At 32.9% G+C, this 18,426-nt stretch overlaps 1 protein-coding gene across 1 annotated transcript; it reads left to right on the forward strand.

Moving 5' to 3' along the window:
* Window positions 1-13,688: 13,688 nt before the first annotated feature.
* Window positions 13,689-14,654, forward strand: LOTGIDRAFT_163990 (hypothetical protein; the record flags this gene model as incomplete). Its single annotated transcript, XM_009060457.1, has 1 exon — window positions 13,689-14,654. One exon carries the CDS (start codon window positions 13,689-13,691, stop codon window positions 14,652-14,654), a length of 966 nt encoding a protein of 321 aa, XP_009058705.1.
* Between the last annotated feature and the right edge of the window lie 3,772 nt (window positions 14,655-18,426).

Genomic DNA, 18,426 nt, shown 5'->3' on the forward strand with positions numbered 1-18,426 from the left:
TTAAAAAGCACATGATATTAAAAAGCAAAAAAGCACATGGTAATAAAGAGCAATAAAGCACAAGTATTAAAAAGCAAGCACACAGTATAAAAAAGCACACAGTATTAAAAAGCAAGCACACAGTATTAAAAAGCACACAGTATTAAAAAGTAAGCATTATAAAGTAATGCTATATCATTTTGTGAGCCAAGTTCAGAGCAGTAGGATTGTAACTCAATTTAATTGGTTTTAACAAACTTTTGAACAATAAGATATACAACTCCCTTCAATGCCCTGAATGCCAGTAAACATGATATTTTACCATTCTAAAACTCATTTCCTTCAAGAGATGCTTTAAAATTTTCTTAGTTTCTCATTCATTTGTAAACTGAGAAATAATTTCCTTTAGAATGTGTAATAAATACATTTCATTCTATAATTGCACTCTCCAGTCCAAGTAGAAATTGATCTAAAACTCTTGAAGACTTGTTGAAAACGTGATAACATTCATGTGTTAGATTGTTTAGAAATAAATGTGTAATGTTTTGTAGAATATCAAGTTTGAAGCATATTTAGCTCAATTCGATTTTTTATTAAATTTAACCCAAAGTTCTTAGTTTTTGCTAGCAACTATTTTATAGCTTCTATAAGTTTACCTCCTTACCTAGCGACCATTTTTATCAACAACCAAACCAACAACACAGAATCATCCAATATGAACCAATCCAACTACAAACTACAACAACTACCAACAACTACCTAGTTTAACCATTGAATTTGATGTTTATTTTAAAAAAAAAAAAAATCTTTTTTAGCTCTCTTTGACTGAATGTTTGAATATTTTAAGACTAAATTTTCAAAAATGGTAAGGGACATATTTCTCTATATGATGGTATACAGTTCTAAGTATTTAAGGTTTGAAGCAATAAAAAATTGATTGAAAAATTAAACATCCACTTTAAGATTATTTAATAGATATATCATCTGATTGGTCAATCCAAAAAGTAAATTTAAAATTTTGTCTTATCATGCAATCATATTGCTGTGTATTTCTCAAAAGTTATTATGTACTAGGCCCCTGACCTTTAAGTTAAAAGAAATGAAGGTTTCATCGAGACTGTGTGATTAGGTTTGACAACATTTGAAAGATGTGAGAATCTACTTGTTCTGTCATTTCACTGTATTTATTATAATATGATTTCTATGACAAGATCAAACACCTTTCTCTTGAAAACTGTGGAAAACATTGACAAGTTATTGAAATCAATTGTACAGTGACAGCTATGAAATGAGACAAGACAATTTTATTAAAATTTAGCTTTGACTCTACGACATTTTTGTAACATAATAAACGTCAGAATTTGTTACATTTTTATTTTTTTTTCTCTTTTGATACTTTCTGCTTAAAATAGCAACTAGTGGCAGAATTATTTTTATTTTGATATTTCTTTTCTTCAGTTGTCTAGAATTTTGTCAGTGGTCCAAACTGGAATAAAACAGTAAAATATTTATTTGGCTGAAAAAGATGCAGAAATGTAAAACATTTCATTTCCTGTAAAAAAGACCTATTGTAAGATGTTTAAAGATATGTTCCCTTATTTTCATTTATAAAAACGAAAATACTAATATTTATATGAATAGAAAGTAGAGGTGTTCTAATGACTTGGAAAAATACCAGTTTGTCTCACATGTCCAATGTAATTAATTCATAATTAGCTAAATTAGAAGAGAATTACCAGCAGAATTCCAATGAGTGACCGATCAAGAAAAGTCAAAAAGTATTTTTTGTTTATACAGACTGTACATACATGGACATTTATGATTGGTTAAAATTCTTAGTTATATGCAATAAGAACTGAATGATATGATTAAGAATACATAAGAAATACATAGTTGGCTTAATTTGACATTTTTAAGTTTGTTTGATTTCATTAGTCAACAAGGTTTAAAACAGTAGGATGTAAACCTCCATTTCATTTTTTCAATTTTATTGGATTGAGAAATAAAGATTGGATTAAAAAGGAGTGATATCGGATGTTCTGAGAAACAAAATGCCTTTCTGCACAAACTCAAAATGTCATGTTTTCTTTTTGTCATTTTACTGTTTGCCACCAAGCATCACTTGGACTAAAACAGCTCATTCCCAAATGTCAGGTTTTTCTTTAAAAAAAAAACGCTTATGCTCTCACCCACCCAATATCACTTGGACTTGGATCTGATTGGAAAATTTTCTAAAAACACCTCAAGATTATTTTACTCATTCCAAAATGTCAGGTTTTCTTTTTAAAAAAAGTGATTAGGCCCACACTCTATCTACTCTACCAATTATAGTTAAATTGAGACAAGTTTCCTGGAGCCTTGTTTTTGTCTCTCTTACAAAAGTGTAATCAAAGATGTGAGAAAGGTAATGAGATCTTATTTCCTGTCACAGCAAGCTAGACAATCATTGGTGGATAATTTCCGAGTGAGTGTGACAACCTCGACCTAATGTCAGACATAACAGGAAGTGACTGTCACTAAGCAGACATCTTGGTTGTCATGTTTACTAGTATTTGATACTAGTCATTAGTAACAATTATTAAATTGGTAAACTACAAGGAAAGAGACAAAATTTTTCTTCAAAATTTTTTGTTCAAATTACAAGGGGAAATGTTTCTGAATTAAGAAACAAAGTACTACCAACAATCCGAAGTCCAAACTGTAACTCAAAATCCAAAACAACATATTGGCGACAGCTTATGAACTTTTCACATGAGGAAGTATATCAATCATAAATGACGTATACCTACAATAAAATATCTATAGGTTATTCACGAAATCCTAATCACTATTACTGAGTATAATCTTGTATTACATAATGGTTTCTAGATTAAAGAGCCAGGTTGTCTTGACAATTAAAACATTTGCTTGCTATCCTAGGGGTTGAGTAATTGATCCAAAATGTGGTCCAGACAGTTCCTTTGAGATTTCATCATGGATCTATCTCTCATTACAGCTAGTCAAGGGGCAAACAATGAAAAGCATCTTGTAATTTAGATTGAACAATTAACTGAAGCCCAGTGTGTTATAGCTACAGGGTGTGCATCTAAAAGACCACTTAAAAGATCCATGACAGCACCAAAAGTTCTTAGTTTCATTCCAGCATACATGTATCTTCCAGAAAGTGATTAGAATTTAGTTTTATATGTACACAATGATGAATAAATCCCACAGAGACAATTTGATATCCAGTTTAGAATGCGAACCCTCAAGAGACTATTTACGGAATTGATCATTTGACCTTGAACGCCAACCAAGGTCGTGCATTCACTTGACATGATAAATGCTTGGCCTCGGTAAGTGAAGAATATTCCCTCCCTAGAGGGGGGTAGAAATTAATCTGATTGCTAAATCATCGTGATAAATTGTTTGAAAGTAAAAAAGGTGAGATTGAATCTATCCTGTGAAAAGCTATCGAGTTGAAAATCAGAACTTGGAAAAAAAAAAGACGCCATTTATCAAAAAAAAAATGGTACAAGCAGAAGAATTCCATTAACAACTATCTTGCCCAAAACATGAAAAGATTTAGACCATAATATAGCACTGTGGTAAAAAGTATCATTGTTATAGCTCTTCTTTTTTATGTTCCAAAATCCAAGAAGAACATTCTCATGATTTATCATAAAATTAAAGCAAAACAATTCCATTAACAAGTATCTAGTCTAAAGTATAAGCATTATCACAAGATGATCTGCAAGGCTGTAGCTCAATCCCAGTTGAAATTAAGGGGCAGGGAGTTCTGGATGCATTCAAAATCCATAATTTACAAAAAGAATTAAAACATTGGTTGCTGATTTGAAAGTCAGGAATTTGCCTCATTTTCTTCCGTTACCTTGACAACTAAAAATATAAATCCTGTGAGTAACGTACCATGAAAAGAATTAGTGACCAAAAAGGTGGTTAAGTTTGGTGCAATAAAACTATTTCTCCTTCGAAAAGGGAAATTGTGTTAGACCTGTAAAGAATTGTTCAAGTCTGACTAATAGTTTTATAATTTTAGCGGAAACCATTGAGATATTGCCTAGCCTCTGCCAGTTTTAAACCAGTCATTATCTTTATTTCATTAATTTGGTATTCCTCCATAACAACTCTCTACTTTCGCTTTCAGTCAATCGGTAATTTTCCGTCTCAACGATTCGGCTAAAGGAGAATCTTTCATTTACATTTCTCTGATTCAATGAAACCTGATGAAAATCAATCGTCTTATTTAATGTGATTTTATTTATTCTGTGGGAAATCTCGCTTGATTGAAATAGCTCTCGTATCGACAGGGGACATAATTCTTTCTTAAAGAGGCATTTGTGATTTATTTCAATGTTCTTTCATCCCGCTGTTAAATTCTGTTGGTTTTTGCCTATTTTGATGGTTATAGATTGAATAAAACTCTGATAATACCATACACAATTTATCATTATATTTTAAGTACTTGCAGCCCAACGTGAAATAAATTCTATGAATTGAGAGAAATTCTGCAGTTTTGACATATAAATTTAAGTCCTGTATATGGTATGAATAATGGATGTATAATCTAATAAAAATTCAGACCAAATTTACCTCATTCTATATTTTTCTATTTGTTTCTATTATCACTATTTTCAAGAATAATTTGAGGTAATCTTGATCTATCTTGATTAGATTAATAGATGAACCAATAAACATAACCTAGGTATTGTGTTGGCAATTTAACAAAAAGTTGTAGTTGAGTTGATGGCCTCAATTGAAGAGTGTCACAAGTCGTTTCAGAAGAGGCAAGCAGGGTCTGATTAACTATGATTTTTGGTCAGTTTTGTTATCACTGTGTCGACCACAAGAAGATGAAGTTTGACCTAATTTTTGACAATGAATGAATAACTAAAGAACAAAACATTTCAGACATACTAATTTTTCTCTTCAAAAATTGAGACTTTGCCTTCTAGACTATTATTGATACAAGCAATGGTCTCGTCTGTGACAGAAATAACCAACCCTCTTTAGTTGTCATAGCGAACTTCATAAATTTCACGTTATAGTTATATTAATGGTCGTCTTCATAACCAGGGGAGAGAAAAACATTAACGTAAATTACGTGTCAATCTTACTCTCGTAAATAAAAGGGAAGATAACTCTGTAAGGTTATTTAATCAATATCCAGGTTAATTGAGGTCATGTGATCCAGCGCTATTGAAACTATGATAACTCTCACTCCAATTCAAATTACGTTGTCTATAAATACAAATCTAGAATGTCAGTCTATTTCATAAAAAAAAATATTACATAATCTAACGCAATTTGATTTATTTCTAATTAATTTCAGAGAAAGAATCATTGGAAAGAAATTGGAAAAAGATAAAATTTTATCAGTCAGAAAATGGACAAATCTTGAAATTGGTTTTTCATGACCTTATATAGTCATATCATATCATTCCATGAATTTGTTTTATTCCAATATTTCTCAATTATATTTTTAAATTATTATTTTATTTATAAACCTTTCCTGTTTTTTATGAGTTTTCAGTAAAGAATACATATGTCATATTTCATTCATTCATTCATTCATTCATTCATTCATTCATTCATTCATTTATTCATTCGTTTATTCATTTATTCATTTATTCATTCATTCATTCATTCATTCATCTATTCATTCATTTATTCATTCATTTATTCATTCATACATTATTATTTCATTCATTCATTCATTTACGCTAGCATACATTCATATGATCATTTTATTTCTTTAACTAAAGCAGTGTTTAACAATTAAAACATTTCCTATTGATAATCATCCCTTCATTCATTTACTCATCAATGCATTCATTCATTCATTCATTCATTCAACTACACTCACTCTTTCTATAGCAGACAGACTAGGAAGAAAACATTGGTCCAGTTAATGTTATTATAAATGTACGATAATTCAATGGTTCACGAGGCCAAAATAAATACCTATTTAAACACACACATTATTCCTATAGACTTGATTGAGTCCGAGGGGAGTTGGTACTTGTAGAAAACGTCAATATCTCCACCAGTTAAACAGTGGTATATAGACAAGTCCTGGCTACTGTATTATCCACAGTAACACAGACTGTGTGAGATTTTTTAGACGTGTTCATCTCATTCAATTCTCCACTTCTATTGGATTTTCTTTAAGGAATTTGTCTGGAAAATATCGTAAGTAAATCTTTAATGGTTTTTTGATTAAACAAAGTATTTTTCTGATAATTTAATATAGTCAGAAATTGTCTTTATTTACTGAAAACAATTGTAAGGCAAAGTAGGAAATTTTGTAGTGAAAATACACAGAGATTACAGTGAAGTAGGGACACAAGACATTTGAGTATTTACTCTGTTACTTGATAAAGACAACACATTTTGAAGTTGTCATTGTTTAGTGATAACAAGAGTATAATTGTAGAAACATTGTATGAATGATGACTGTGATGAGAGTGGGACAGGAAAAGGATTTAATCCTTGAAATAAGACTGAGGCCCAGTGAGCTAGAAGCTGTGCCTGTTAAAGATTAAAACTTTTAAAAAAAAAGAATACAAATGCTGCTGTCCTGGCAATATTTCACAAGTTACAGTGAGCATGGGTTTGTCATTTCACATAGCTAAAATTGTTTATTTAGTATGTCTATTTTGACAGAGAACATAAGTGTAGGCCCTACATGATCATCTTTCAATAACAAACATCATCATTATATAATACATATCAATAGGTATTATTAATCTTTTCAATGCTCAATTCAATCTGTATTCTTCCATTCATTCCTACAGGGATGTCGCTAGCAAGGCAGGGTAATCTCACGTTTCTCCAACCTGTATTAAAACTTTTATGAGTTCAAGCTCCACTAAAACTAGTACTGTGCTAGGTGTGGTTATTAAGGCAACCATGTCCACCCTATATGAACATCTGATTGTACTCAATGACTAGACTTGTCAACTCAACAAGTCTTTTAAAAGTCCACATGGCTATTATGGTATATAATTTATTTTCACCTTAATTTTAGAATTGTGAACTAAATTAGTGTCAGTAGTTTCTCCCCCTCTAGAAATGATTTCGAAAAAAGTTCGGCAGTGGCCCCCTCCCAAAACAAAGTTCTGCAGCCAACACTCGTGTGACCTTGAATAAGTCAACTTAACTCATAATTCCAGTCAACCCAGCTGAAAGTGGGTACAGATAATCTGGGAAAGATCAATGCCATGAGGTTTGGCCAAGGACCAGCTGGTAGAAAGGATCCTTAACTGTGAACCTAAGTTGTTATCCTTGGAAAATAAGGTGTGAAAGTCCAATGACCTTGAATAAGTCATCTTCACTCATAATTCCAGTCAACCCAGCTGAAAGTGGGTACAGATAATCTGTAGGTTTGGCCAAGGACCGGCTGGTAGAAAGGATCCTTAACTGTGAACCTAAGTTGTTATCCTTGAAAAATATAGTTGTTAGTTTCTTTTCTTTAAATGTAAAACTGAGGAGGAAATATGATGAAGTAGGAAACTCTATTATTATTCTAATATCATCACTCAGTGAACTCTGACCTCTATTTATCTGAAAAATTCTTTACTTGACCATTCAGTTCAAGGTTATTAGTGAATGACTCTCTGGAAGAAATGCCAAGCTGACTAAAACCCTGTTTACATTGCAAAAAGAACAGTTGGGAGAATGGAACAGATGATAAATTACTAGTTTAAACGGTGGAGCGTTCTGAGAACAGTTCCAATTTGAGACTACTTAGGTGAGGTGGTCCCAGAACAGTTAAAATTTCGTAGTGTAAACAGTCCAGCGTTCCGAGAACAGTTCTTGCACATGCGTCTTGACCCCTTGACAGTTTCTGTGAGCAGACGAAGTTGCCTTCATCTGGGTTTTAAGAACATCTAAAATTAACGCTTTCGTGAAGAGTTCAATTAAAATGCGTCTGTGACCAATAAATCATTTACACTAATGCTAAAGGACTGTTCTCCGAACACTTCGTAGCGTTCTTATGTAAACAGGGCTCAAGTCACAAGGCTGGCATCAGGTTTTCTTTAAGCTTGGCCAATACATTCTACTGATGCTTAGAGGATGAGACCGCACGGACTTTCTAGTTTCAGGGACCTGTTCCACGAACTCCTTACTCCGGGTTATTTAGTTGCAGTCATCACTTGATCTGAAATAAGTTTTAAAAAACAGCTTTAAACGTCAATCTGGCTTTTATCTTTAATATAATCATGTGGAACAAGGCCCCGAATAGAAATTTAAATATATTTTGATTGACATTCAGTTGAGAATATGATATCGTAGAGAAACGTTGCTATTATTCTGAGATTGATTGAAAACGTGACGTCTGTGAATGGTCATGACAGCGGCCATATTGAAATTTGGACAGCTAGAAATATTAAAAGTGTTAATAGATTGATTTTATTGATGAGTTGAGATTTTGAATAGAACCAGCTTATAGAATGTGATGTATTAAGATGAAACATAGATATTCACCATCCTTCGAGGCAATTAAAGCTTGTATTTACATAACTGAAATTTGAATGTAAACTGTACGCTTGTAAAAATTTAATTTTTATTTTGGGCCATGAATCTAGGTGCTCATCCCTTAGACATTACAAGAATTATTCTCTTTCAGAATGGTTCTCAGAATAGAATAGATGATTTTGTGTAATGTAAACAGGCAATCATTTTGAAAACAATTCCAATTCTGGTCCAATTTGAAGAGGAAATCTCTAAACGATTCTTTACAAAAAACTTGACTTAAATATTGATATATGTTAATTGAAGTTTTATGTGAAATAAATCCAAAACGAAGCCTGGAATTCAAAACAACATAATTATTAGCAATATATTGGTTGTTGCGAATGAAAGAAATATATCAAATGGATTCAGGTATAACTTTAAGCTGCGAATAAACGATGTACAGTGTCTGGTGTGGTGTACAGTGTGGAATAATTGATACAAACCAAAATAGTGAATAATGAACACACAAGGTCGGGTCCGAACATGGTGCGGACATGATTCGTTTCTTCTATTTTCTACTGTATTGATAATCTCACTTTGTACACCATACCTCGTTTATTAGCACCTTGATTTTAAATTCCTTGAGAATTGGCTTTTCATCTTGTTGTTAAGAAATTGTAAATTCTCTCTCAATTCTAGTGAAGTTTTGGTTTAAATCTGAAAAAACTTATTCCATACATTCTAAGATACGATTGATGAAATTGAGAGTTCCTGGAGAGAGATAGAATGGTATGAAAGTAAGACATGTTGAATGTGTTATATAGAATATGACTGATAGTTTTAAAAAACACAATGATTAAATATTGTTTTAAACTGGTCACTGGAAGGAATTTCTGAAACTTATACGTAATAAAGATGGCATCTTCATGATGTTTCTAAATGCAGAAATTTGATTGGATTGTATGCAAGCAAATACAGTCAATCAGAGCTCATATCGATGTAATCGCTGGCGTACAATCCAATCAAATGGCTGCAATCTGTGATACAAGAACAGTTTATAATGGCTTGACATTGTGAAAATGATTACCATTCTTTATAAAATAACTGATGATAGATTTGGAACTTTGCTGAAATTCAAAGAGATATTTATTTATCTTGGAGGTTTAAGTCAAGATCTGGGGTTTTCAATCTTTTTCTTTCTATTACCATTTTCAGAATCTTTGATCAATTGTTTTACCCCTTCCACCTATAAAATACTTACTATTTCGCAATTTTCCTGCAATCATTTTCATGTTGGAGAATATAGCCTTACGGAATACAAAGACTTAAATATTTATTTTTCAGAGCACTTCAATATCCCCCCCAAACAATTCACTCTTAGCAGGTACTTGACATTCAATGAAATCAAAATGTCTTACTTCAGGGTTAAATGTTACATTTTGGGAAAAATGAAAAGCAGGAAAGTGCTATTTACATTCAGCCTGCCGTTACAACTTCCTTGGCCACTGCTGTTGGGTTAGGGTTAAAAGAAATCTAAAGAAAGTTTTTGTGGTACTTGTTACATGATTTTCAATGTCTCTACCCACAAGGAATAACTCTTAGATTGGTAAAAATGAAAGCTACCAGGAAAGTATCATGTACATTCATTCTGTCATTATAACTCCCTTGACAACATTTAGCTTGTAATATGCTCAAGATAAACCCAAATAGCTTAAAGAAATATTTAAAAAAAAAAAAGGCTACCAGGAAAGTGCTATGTACATTCAGTCTGCCGTTACAACTCTCTTGGCCACTGCGGCTCCTAAAGACCAAAAAAAAAATGACTGAATTGAAGGCATTAAGCTCTTAATGAAAAGAGACCTAAATAGCTAAAAGAAATCTAAAGAAAGTTTTTGTGAGGTACTTGTTACATGATTTTAAATGGAATCTCCAGCAGACTAATTAGTTTTAGAAACAGATTCAAATTTCTTCGGATTTTACTTTCAATTTCTCAAAACTCAGACGTTTCTTTTCACTTCAATTCTCATCTTACTGTGTTTCTTTTCACTTCAATTCTCATCTTACTGTGTTTCTTTTGAATTTATGAAGAAATAAGAGCCTAATCAAAATCAATTCAAACCGAGCGTTTTTACCGATATCTTACTCGTTGTAATATTTATTTGAAGTATGTTACAGACTATAATTCACTGATATATAATGCAAAATCTGAACATTTTCTTCAAATATCCCCTGATAATTTTTATTCCCATTTTGCTTTGAAGATGGATTCACTGTAAAGAATAAAGATATTGATGAAATGGAATAAACATCTACACTAATGGACAATTTCTCTCCAGACTGGGGTGGTTAACTTGACATCTTCTTCCGAGAGAATCCAGCACCAACACTGCACTAGTCAAAGTCTGATGTATTATATCAAAGTCAAATGTATTAAAGTCTGATGTATTAGAGTCTGATGTATTATATCAAAGTCAAATGTATTATGTCAAAGTCTGATGTATTATATCAAAGTCTGACGTATTGTATTGAAACATCAAAGTCTGATGTATTAGAGTCTGATGTATTGTATCAAAGTCTGATGTATTGTATCAAAGTCGGATGTATTATATCAAAGTCTGATGTATTAAAGTCTGATGTATTATATCAAAGTCTGATGTATTGTATCAAAGTCTGATGTATTGTATCAAAGTCAAATGTATTATGTCAAAGTCTGATGTATTAGAGTCTGATGTATTATATCAAAGTCGGATGTATTGTATCAAGGTCTGATGTATTGTATCAAAGTCTGATGTATTGTATCAAAGTCTGATGTATTGTATCAAAGTCTGATGTATTATATCAAAGTCTGATGTATTATATCAAAGTCTGATGTATTGTATCAAGGTCTGATGTATTTTTTCAAAGTCTGATGTATTGTTTCAAAAGTCTGATGTATTATATCAAAGTCTGATGTATTGTTTCAAAGTCTGATGTATTATATCAAAGTCTGATGTATTGTTTTAAAGTCTGATGTATTGTTTCAAAGTCTGATGTATTATATCAAAGTCTGATGTATTGTATCAAAGTCTGATGTATTGTATCAAAGTCTGATGTATTGTATCAAAGTGTATGCAATATACAATAGACCTTATTCATGCATCAATCATATTGAGGCTCTTAACGCAAACATAAAAAAGGTAACGATGAGTCACTGCATAAAATCGCCACCTGAATCTCTGAAATGAGCTCAAAACTAATCATATTTTACATGGTTAAAATTGGAATTGATTCAGTTATTTAATGATACCTTCAGATAAATTTACCTTCACATATTTCTGAGCAAGGCTTGTTTTAGCCTGACTGTTGATCAGGTAGGTGTTTAAGACGTCACATGGGTTATTTCTTCATATGATGCCATTGCCTTACATTAGATGTGTTCAAAACGTGGCATGAATTAAGTCTATAGAGAAAAAGGTTGTCTTAATTCCACCTAAACTATTACCACTGCCATTTCTTTCTGCATGAAAACAGATTAAATTTGTTGATATGGAGTAAAGATTAAGACAAATTGACAGCTTAACGTGGCATTTATCAACTAAATCTTCATTTCACGGAAACAACATCAGGAATCGTGAGCATCGTTAATCTCCTGTTATTAGCTGTGATTGGATGTCAACTGTCACTAAACAGCCAATCAAATGACAAGAAATAAAGCATAGAAATTCAATAAACCGGTAGTAATGGTCGGTCTTGATAGATAAACGAGTTGATTAATTGAAATAAATGACTTCAATTCCCAGCTCTTATCGGAAATTAAATTAATTGTTTGCCAATTTTCTTCTAGTTACTAGATATCAAGGAATCATCTGCTGTCAAGAATCTTTCTATTGTAGAATATTCTTATTTTTGATTTCTCACTCCTAGTAAGTGAGTGAGTGGACCTGATTGCTTTATAGCTCATGGAGTATTTTTATGTTAGTCTTGCCAGATGGGTTATAGGGTACTTTCTTTTCCCACTAATTAGTTTGAATTTCTATCCTATATTTTAAATCAACTGTCCAGATAGCGTTCATTTTAGAAATTTCTCTGAGAAAAATCCAAAGAAATGAAGGATTCCTTTAAATGGATGGTTTCTAGGACAGATTAAAATCATTTTTAAGATCCTATGTTTAAGATGAGAATTTTCTTTAAGCCTATTTTTTTCTGATTTTCCCTCATACTAAAAATGTAGAAAATGAGTTTTAGGCTTATTTAATATTAAGTTTTTTATATTAATCATTTCTTCATTTTATGTAGGACTTATAAGGAGAGATGCTTTTTGTATACATAATATACACAAGATTGCTTTCAGATGATTATTCATTCAGTCATTCTGCCAGATATTTTTTATATGTAAATTTTTTATTTTTAGATATTAACTGTACTTAATTATAGTTCTAACTGAATGACCTATGCCCGTGCTTTTTATTGGAATTCTGTACCAGTATCACCCTCACACTAAATATAATGTGCCCCTACGTCTATGTTCTATGACAAAGGACTGAATGACTGTCACAGACAGGAACCCAGCATCAGTCTTGTATTGTCTACAATGAAGAGAGATAGTGATTGATCAGGGAATTGTTGCTACCCCCCGATCGCCCATACATCTATGTCCTTTGACAAAGGACTGAATGACTGTCACAGACAGGAACATGACAGAAACCCACCCTCAAGCTTGTAAATAGTCTCTCCTAGAGTTTCAATGAAGTAGAGATCGTTATTGATCAGGGCTGGGTAAGAAAGGGGTCATCGAGTTTATTGGATAGTTTGATGAGTTTAAACAATCTTGGTGATCAACATGCAGTTTTTTCCAGTCTCTTATTGAAGGTAGATTGGTTTAACTGGGGATAGGCTTCGACATAAAGCCACAATTCTCTCAGATGTCTTTTGTTTTTTTGTAGGAAGAGGAGATTAGCAAGATTTACAGAACCTTTTTGGTGATATGCATTTCATAATCTCAGAAGTAAATGTTTCTAGAAGAAATATATACACTACTGAGTTGAAAAATAGCAGTTCTGACCAAGCCTCAGAAGCCACCCCTGGCATTTTTTTTCGGGGTCCACATTGAATAGTGCTGTCTCATGAAGAAGATTCTGTTTGCTAGCTGTTTGAATTCATAATCGTGCAACACTCAATAATGTTCAGAGTGGTGATATTAATATGTCAGACACCATTAGACTCCTTTTGTTGCTTTGGAAATACAGTTAAATCCCCTAATCTCTGGTACTATGGCAGCATACTGTTTGTTGTATCCCCTAATCTCTAGTACTATGGCAGCCTTTTGGTTGTTGTACCACCTAATCTCTGGTACTATGGCAGCCTACTGTTTGTTGTATCCCCTAATCTCTGGTACTATGGCAGCCTACTGTTTGTTGTATCCCCTAATCTCTGGTACTATGGCAGCCTTTTGGTTGTTGTACCACCAAATCTCTGATACTATGGCAGCCTACTGTTTGTTGTACCCCTTAATCTCTGATACTATGACAGCCTGCTGGTTGTTGTACTCCCTAATCTCTGGTACTATGGCAGCCTACTGGTTGTTGTTCTCCCTAGTCTCTGATACTATGACAGCCTACTGGTTGTTGTACCCCCTAATCTTTGGTACTATGGCAGACTTCTGGTTGTTGTACTCCCTAATCTCTGGTACTGTGGCAGCCTACTGGTTGTTGTACTCCCTAATCTCTGATACTATGACAGCCTACTGGTTGTTGTACTCCTTAATCTCTGGTACTATGGCAGACTTCTGGTTGTTGCACCCCCTAATCTCTGGTACTGTGGCAGCCATCTGTTTGTTGTATCCCCTAATCTCTGGTACTGTGGCAGCCTACTGGTTGTTGTACTCCCTAATCTCTGATACTATGACAGCCTACTGGTTGTTGTACTCCCTAATCTCTGGTACTATGGCAGACTTCTGGTTGTTGTACCCCCTAATCTCTGGTACTATGGCAGCCATCTGTTTGTTGTATCCCCTAATCTCTGGTACTGTGGCAGCCTACTGTTTGTTGTACCTCCTAATCTCTGGTACTGTGGCAGCCTTCTGTTTGTTGTATCCCCTAATCTCTGGTACTATGGCAGCCTACTGTTTGCTGTACCCACAAATCTTTGGTACTATGGCAGCATACTGTTTGTTGTATCCCCTAATCTCTAGTACTATGGCAGTCTACTGGTTGCCTACTGGTTGTTGTACTCCCTAATCTCTGGTACTATGGCAGCCTACTGTTTGTTGTACCTCCTAATCTCTGGTACTATGGCAGCCTACTGTTTGTTGTACCCCCTAATCTCTGGTACTATGGCAGCCTACTGTTTGTTGTACCCCCTAATCTCTGGTACTATGGCAGCCCACTGTTTGTTGTTGCCCCAGAACTCTTAATACTGTGGTTGTAATTAGGCCAAGAACCATTTATTGAGACTCACCGACTAGACAGACATTAAATACCTATCTAGCTAGCGTATCTAGATTTGTTGATTTTAGAATTTTCACAGACCCACTACAATGTAATACAATGTAATTCTATGTTAGTCAATTGGGTGGGAGATTTTCTACCAAATGTTTCACATAATACCCCACATTTACATCTACTTTACAAAGGTCAGAGGTCAAATTGTCAATTTCTATCCAGTCTGAATTTGTAACTTTTCATTTTAATTTAGTCCAAAACTTTCCGACTCCTCTGTTCCATGGGGTCATACTTGCCAATATATGTGTATCATAAACATCTTAGCTGATTTTTTCATTTATATTTTTTCAGATGGACCCAAAATGAAATCTAATTAGTATTTAACAGGTAAGCTGCTTTTACATTTATTGTCTTTTAAAAGATCCATCAAACTAGACCTTGTTCATATCACAAGGAGAAAATTGATATTGTTCAAACCTTTTTGATTCTTTTAAGTCAACTGAAGTATATCAATATTCTAATGAAATATTTATTGAATATTTGCTTTGTGTCTTGCATTTTCTCAAAATTTTGGGAACTTCTACTGTAAATGTGAAATTTTGTAAACCGTGGCGAGCTTGCCTTGAACTACAGTGTTGTTTGTGGTAGTAAATCGGACATCAAACAGAACCATCTCACCTTTATCTTCATAATCTGCCATGTTGTAACCTAGAATTTTAACACTGAACTGTGATTGGTTGGTAATAAAAGATTAACCAATCATTGCATAGTTTTAACAAACTGTTTAAGAAGATTAGTAGAGATGTGGAAGGTGTGAGAGAACACGCTTGAAACAGAATTAGATACAAATTGAAGTATTGATAAAGAGAGGTTGATGTCTCGAAGGATGGTTGTCTGTAGAAAAACATGTGTACAATCCGTGTTTACCTGCCCTAGTAACAAACTGCATTGTGTTTGGATTGCCGCATTTTTCAAAGATTACCTGGAAGTAGTTTTTCAGGAGAAGTTTGCTCAGGACAAAGTCATTTTACCAAATGAACTAGTGTGAGCTATTCACCTTGATTGCAGACAAACAATGAATGTTTGGTTTAGGCGTAGACGATTTTCGGATGTCGGGAGATATTCCTATAAACTTGATAATTGATTCTACAATCGAGAAAGGTGGTAAATTCGGCACTTTTTCTGTTTGAAACATTTTTGTAAATCCAATGTTAAAATTGTCGAAATCTTCGACTTTTGGTTTTGGTTTGTTTGTGATCATTTGGTTTATAAAATATTTGAGTGTTGGGAATTCAAACAATGAAGAACTTTGACTGAACGATTAAAATCAATAATTGTAGTATAATAACTATAGCGTCTCTTAAGACTGCATGTTTTCATTATTTACCATGATCTTAATGACATGCACGGAAACTGTTGTTCTAGCATCTAGAAACCTGTATTTATAATAGTTTTGACAATAAACACCTTGCAAATTTTTTTTCTATCTAATGCATTGCTTTGTTTTGGTAATTTTAAAACAAAATGATTTTGTGTTGCCTCATCTGAAGAAACTGTAATAGAAGCAGCAACTTTACAATGCATTCAATCTTCATTGTGGCTAATTACTGAATGAATATTAATTGAAACATTTTTGCAAAACAGTTAGTTGCACAGTTCAAAATGGGAAAAAAGTAAAAAAATTGGCTCTAGAAGGCACATTTTGAAGCGATTTTGCTGGGGTTTTCATTTTTGGGATCTCGCAAGAATATCCAATAGTTTAGCAGTTAAAAAGTTTTTAATGTTGAAAATTCATAGCACACATTTCTGAGCAGAATTGTCAAATATTCTATTTTCTCAGCTATTTGTCTGATTGTTTTGAAATTTTTGGTGGTGAAACAGATCACAACAGAATACAAATTAATATACTCAAAAACTTGGGATCACTTCCTGTTTGCACGAAATCAAGGTGCAAACTTCCGTTTGACTCACTTCCTGTGTTATGAATTAATGTAACTGAAACTTATTCTAATAGGTAGATATCGTTATGACTTAAAAAATTTATTACTATATATACACGACAATTGATAGTTTGGTCGCCATTTGATTTTCAAATTGTATTCAGAGATAGCAGCTTATTTGATTTTGATGATATTAGTGTCAAAAGAACCTAAAAATTTCATAAAAATATAGGAAGTTGATTTATTTATTCTGTGGCTGGTGGTATAAATGAAACATAAAATTATTTCTCTTTCAGAACACCTGTTTCCAATTGCAAGTATTTCAATAGATATTGTTAAAGTTGAATTTTTAAAATCTAATGTCAAGTCTGTTTCAAGTATTATTTATTAAATTTTGATTATTTAAATTCACAGTTATACAGTAGGTTGAGTTATATAAATTAATATTAATTATAGAGACAGCATTTTAATTTACTCCATCCTTCAGCAGTTTTTGTCAGAATTTTTATGAAATTTAGTGAGTATATTTTTATCCACAAGATTTTGTACAAGTAAAGCTGCTAGTACATGATTTCATTATTTCTTTCTTCTCAGGACCCTATTCTGTTATGTTCCCAAACTTTTGCTTCACATGTCATACACTGCTTTGTTTTCAGAATTTTTGTTTCAGTGCATTCTTTGAATGTTGAATGCAACTTTTCACTGATGTTTCAGGTAGGATACGCACTGCCTCATTGAAAATATCAAAATACGGCCTGAAACTAAATGGCAGAAAAATCTTTCCAGTAATCACAAGTGGCATTAATTTGATTATTCTTAATACTACCAACAAAGAACTATATATTCCTAGATTTTAATACCATCAGCAAATATGACAGAAAGAAAAATACACTATTCCATTGATTATACGTTTCCTATTGGGAGATGAAATATTTCTGCAATTTTAGATAAAATCTGAATCAACCGTATTTATTGAAATAAAAGTCCAATGAACTTGTTCTCAATTTAGGATTTTGATGAAAATAGATGTTTCTGTTTTGATCCGATTAAAAAGGATATTAGCTCTATTGAAATAATTCTGTGTATGGAAAGAAAAGAAGTTATTTGAAGATATAGTGCCAGCATGGTTCAGTGTGAATAGATTACTTACAAAAACTTCATGTTAAGATGACAGCAGTAACTGATATACTGTATAGTTGTGTGTATAATGCTCATTTTAGGTTTAGCAAAATTGGGGGATCAAATAGAGAGTAAATAAGTAATTTTAAGTTTTTTCAACAGAGGTTGCCAAATTAATATTGACGGTCCGTTGATTGCTGATGGTGGAAGGTGCTTTTGTGAAAAACTGGACCACAAATGACAAAGTTTTATTTCATTTTTATATGCCCAAATTGAGATGTGGACGTATATGTTGGTCCGTCTGTTCACATTTCTTGTAAGCACAATAGAGACTGTATGCCTGTATATATTGATGATATCTCTTTCAAGTTCAAATTGGATGATAATAATTGGAAGAACGGTTTCAGAGTTACTACCCTTGACTTAGTTTCAACAATTTCCCTTGTCATCAGAAGTTTATATAGTATACTACTCCTGAGTTTTATTTAGTAATAGCCCTTGACTTAGTA

The sequence above is a fragment of the Lottia gigantea genome, assembly GCF_000327385.1.
Source record: "Lottia gigantea unplaced genomic scaffold LOTGIsca_42, whole genome shotgun sequence".
NCBI lineage: Eukaryota > Metazoa > Mollusca > Gastropoda > Lottiidae > Lottia > Lottia gigantea.